The sequence below is a fragment of the Sorex araneus genome, chromosome 1 (genome assembly GCF_027595985.1).
Source record: "Sorex araneus isolate mSorAra2 chromosome 1, mSorAra2.pri, whole genome shotgun sequence".
Taxonomy (NCBI): domain Eukaryota; kingdom Metazoa; phylum Chordata; class Mammalia; order Eulipotyphla; family Soricidae; genus Sorex; species Sorex araneus.
This window is the reverse complement of record NC_073302.1, coordinates 309410026-309413822: the sequence shown is the minus strand read 5'-3', so window position 1 is coordinate 309413822 and position 3797 is coordinate 309410026. Positions and strand designations below refer to the sequence as shown.

The following is a 3797-nucleotide window of genomic DNA, read 5'->3' as shown; positions in this document are numbered from 1 at the left end:
GAGCCTAATAAGCTATCTGGGACATATTTGATATGCCAAAAACAGTTACAAGAAGTCTCACAATGGAGGTTCCCGCTCAAGCAAATAGATGAGCAACAGGTGATACAGTGATACAGTGATACAATGATACTTACTTCCTGATGAATATGTGTTGGGAGAGGTAAAGAGAACCTCTTAGCCATTATTTTTCAAATTATTATTGAAAACTTTTGTCTTTATAGCTGTTATATTTTTTGTGATCTTTAAGATTTTTATTTACATTTCCTCCCATTAATTACTAATAAAGTACCCATGTGGAATAATTACGTAGTGATTTTAATGATCATTATAGCATTAAACATAAAATAGGTCAACTGTGATTCTGTGACCTACAAAGACACCATTTATTATTTAAACTTTTAATAAATATGCATGTGATGAATTATTGGTTTTACTATTTAAATGATCATCATTATAATTTAACAATAATAATTTTGGGAAAATGTTAATGTATATGTTTAGCTACATTGAGGATTTTGAAGGCAACCACAATGGGAATAGTCACTGTGAATAAAGCAGTAAAATTCTTTAAAGGAAACACTTGAATTTTATGAATTTTATGATTATAAATCTATTAATCATATCTCAGTAAGGATTATTACACTTTGTATGCATGTTGTATATATAGTATTGGTATATTACACTTTGTACACACACTGTATATATAGTATTGGTACATCGTTGTACCAATACTGTGAATTGCACATTCTATTTTCTATATAGTTTTAGTACAATGATGTATAAATGGCTGCCAAGATATAAAAGTTTAATCCATTTTTTTCTGGTATCAGCACTTCACAGTGTATTTACTTCATACACAAAGAGGTATTTCAGATTTTGCTGTTAGCTAAGCAATAATGAAAAGGACCGTAGGCATCCCTCCTGTAGGCTGCAAAAGAGGCTATATTGCTATATGCCATATGAATTTTCACAGGGACTCACCATCACTTTAGAGTAGTTGCAATGGAGAAGAGCATTTCATGTTTTGAGCTAAACACTAATACAATTTATTCATAAATTCATCTTCATTTATCACATTGTCCTATGAATATCTTATGTACTGGTCTCTTTATTTCTTTATGTTTTATTTCCTTTTTATTTAGTACTATTGCCTTCAAGTGGTGACAAATGAAAAAGACACAGATTTCAAGGAAAGAACCGTGTAGAAGCAGCTCCATGAGACAAGAGATCCTTCCAGGAAACTAACCCACTGCTCTCACCAATAAATCTTCAAAAGGGCTCCATAGGGTCATAGGTGAGGCTGTGGTGTGAGTGAGGATGCAGCTCCTGCTGCTCCAGCTGCAGGTGTTTCTCTTCCTGGGTGGATGTTTCTCGACTCTACACTCTCAAAGCCAAGGTCCCCCAGAAGTAACGATTCCCTTGAAGATCACAGACCCTAACAGTGGCACCAAGCCTTCAGACTGGATCTCTTACAGCCTGAAGTTTGAGGGTCAGAGACACATTGTTCGTATGAAGGTCATCAAGCACTTGCTGGCTAGGCACATGCCAGTGTTCACTTACACAGACCAGGGAGCTCTCCGTGAGGACTATCCTTTCATCCAGGATAACTGCTACTATTATGGCTATATGGATGGGGACCCAGAGTCCCAGGTTTCCCTACATACCTGTTTTGGGGGACTCGATGGACTTTTATACAAAGACAACACAGTTTATAAAGTGGAGCCCAAGCTAAATTCAACTACATTTCAACATCTGGTATATAAGCTGGTCAATGAGGAGAAAGAATTCCCAGCTAGGAGCTGTGGATTAACAGACAAGGAATACCAATGCCTGTTCAAGAGTACAAATGTCGATCAATTACACACATCAAAGCAGAGTGGGATTGTGGGTTGGTGGAACCACAGGCGATATTTTCAATTAGCAATGTCAGCTAATCATGATCTCTATACTGAGCTTCAATCTAATGTCCAAGCAATACAGAGGTTATTTACATCAATCGTAAGTATAGTACATACCACTTATTTGCAACTTGACTTATATGTGACTTTAGTGGGAATTGACATCTGGACGGACAGGAATCATGTGAATTATACTAATAACGGCCAATACTTGGATCATTTCTGTAGGTATTCAGAAAAAACTGTCAATCTACGCATGCCATACAATGCAATAAATATAATTGCCAAAGAAGATCGTTTTAGTAAATCATACGTCATTTTCATAAATACAGCATGTTCTGAAACATACAAATGTGGTGTTCTTAAACGCCAAAATATTGATGTTACTCAGGCTGCAACGGTACTGTCACAAGTGATTGGTCATCAAGTAGGTCTGCCTTTTGATAAAGCTAATTGTGTATGTGGGGAACCAAACTGCATTATGCATGATGGGACCCTCACAGGACGTCGTTTTAGCAACTGCAGCATTGCTTCCTATTTAAGCTCCAAGGCAAATTGCTTACTTAATGTTCCAAAGGAAATCAGAGACGAGCACTGTGGGAATGGTGTGCTTGAAGGAGGAGAAGCTTGTGATTGTGGCACCATTGATTCTTGTGCAGCAGATCCATGCTGTGAGACTGACTGCACACTGGCACCTGGGGCTAACTGTGCTGGAGGCCTTTGTTGCCAGAACTGTAGAATTTTGCCAAGAGGAACCCAGTGTAGAAGAAAGGAAAATGAATGTGACCTTCCTGAGTGGTGTAATGGGACAACATCTCAGTGTCCAGATGATGTGTATGTACAGAGTGGGATTTCCTGCGAGGGTGGTGGATACTGTCATGAGAAGAGATGCAACAAGCGTGAAGACAAGTGTAAAAGACTCTTTGGTGACCAGGCTAAGAGGGCAGGTCTCAAATGTCATTTAGATGTCAATACTCGGGGTGATCGGTTCGGAAACTGTGGTTTCGACGCCGAATCATATACAGCGTGTCTTCTAAGGGATTCTCTGTGTGGAAGGCTTCAGTGTGAGAATGTGAAAAGAATTCCCAATCTTCCACCTCATACTACCTTGATTTCAACGAACATAAGTGGCACCAATTGCTGGGGGATTGACTACCATCTGGGGGCGAACATATCTAATACAGGTGAAGTAGAAGATGGAACTGAATGTGGTGAGCACCATATTTGTGTTAAACGACAATGTCTCCCTATATCATATTTCACAGAACGTTGCTCACCTGAGAAATGCAGAATGCGCGGAATCTGCAACAATAGACATCACTGCCACTGCAACCCTCCTTGGCGCCCACCCTATTGCTATGTCCAAGGTGCGGGAGGTAGCCTGGACAGTGGCCCTCCAAATGCAAGTGATTTCTATGAATCTGAAGAGTTTTCAACTGACAGAGATTTGGGGGCTGAATATACACATGAACACATTCGTTTTTCTCTTCTGCTACGGCGTTTCATTGTGTTTCTGGCGATTTTCCTTGTTATTGTGCTCAGAGCAAACATCTAAGACAGGAGAAGAAAATGATTTGCATTCCCTACGTAGGAAACGTTCTACCAGGATGTTAATCTGATTACCCAAAGTTATGATTAAAAATAAAAAGTACTAACATAATTTTTCCTGAGTGTATATTTTCCCTGGCGGTGTGGATTTTCTATGGGCAAGAGATCACTGGCGTGAGATCCAATGAATTATTAGAAGGCATCACAAGCATTATAAGCATTAACCAACATGCAAATAGAAAATGCTAATTCATAGAAATAAGCTTTTTCAGAAAAAAATTGTTTTCACCCATTTTATGATTTTTTTGGTGGTTAATTCTCATAAAACCTTTTCCTTTTCCTTTCCTCAGC

The 3797-nt window shown here is 38.8% G+C and overlaps 1 protein-coding gene across 1 annotated transcript; it reads left to right on the top strand.

The window, feature by feature from the left end:
• The first annotated feature begins 1317 nt into the window (after positions 1-1317).
• Positions 1318-3453, top strand: LOC101559249 (disintegrin and metalloproteinase domain-containing protein 21-like). Its single transcript, XM_004614706.2, has one exon. The coding sequence runs from the start codon at positions 1318-1320 to the stop codon at positions 3451-3453; it is 2136 nt and encodes a 711-aa protein (XP_004614763.2).
• The last annotated feature ends 344 nt before the right edge of the window (positions 3454-3797 follow it).

Excerpts from the sequence above, each read along its gene's own strand:
- LOC101559249 (XM_004614706.2), top strand. The coding sequence starts at position 1,318 with ATGCAGCTCCTGCTGCTCCAGCTGCAGGTGTTTCTCTTCCTGGGTGGA.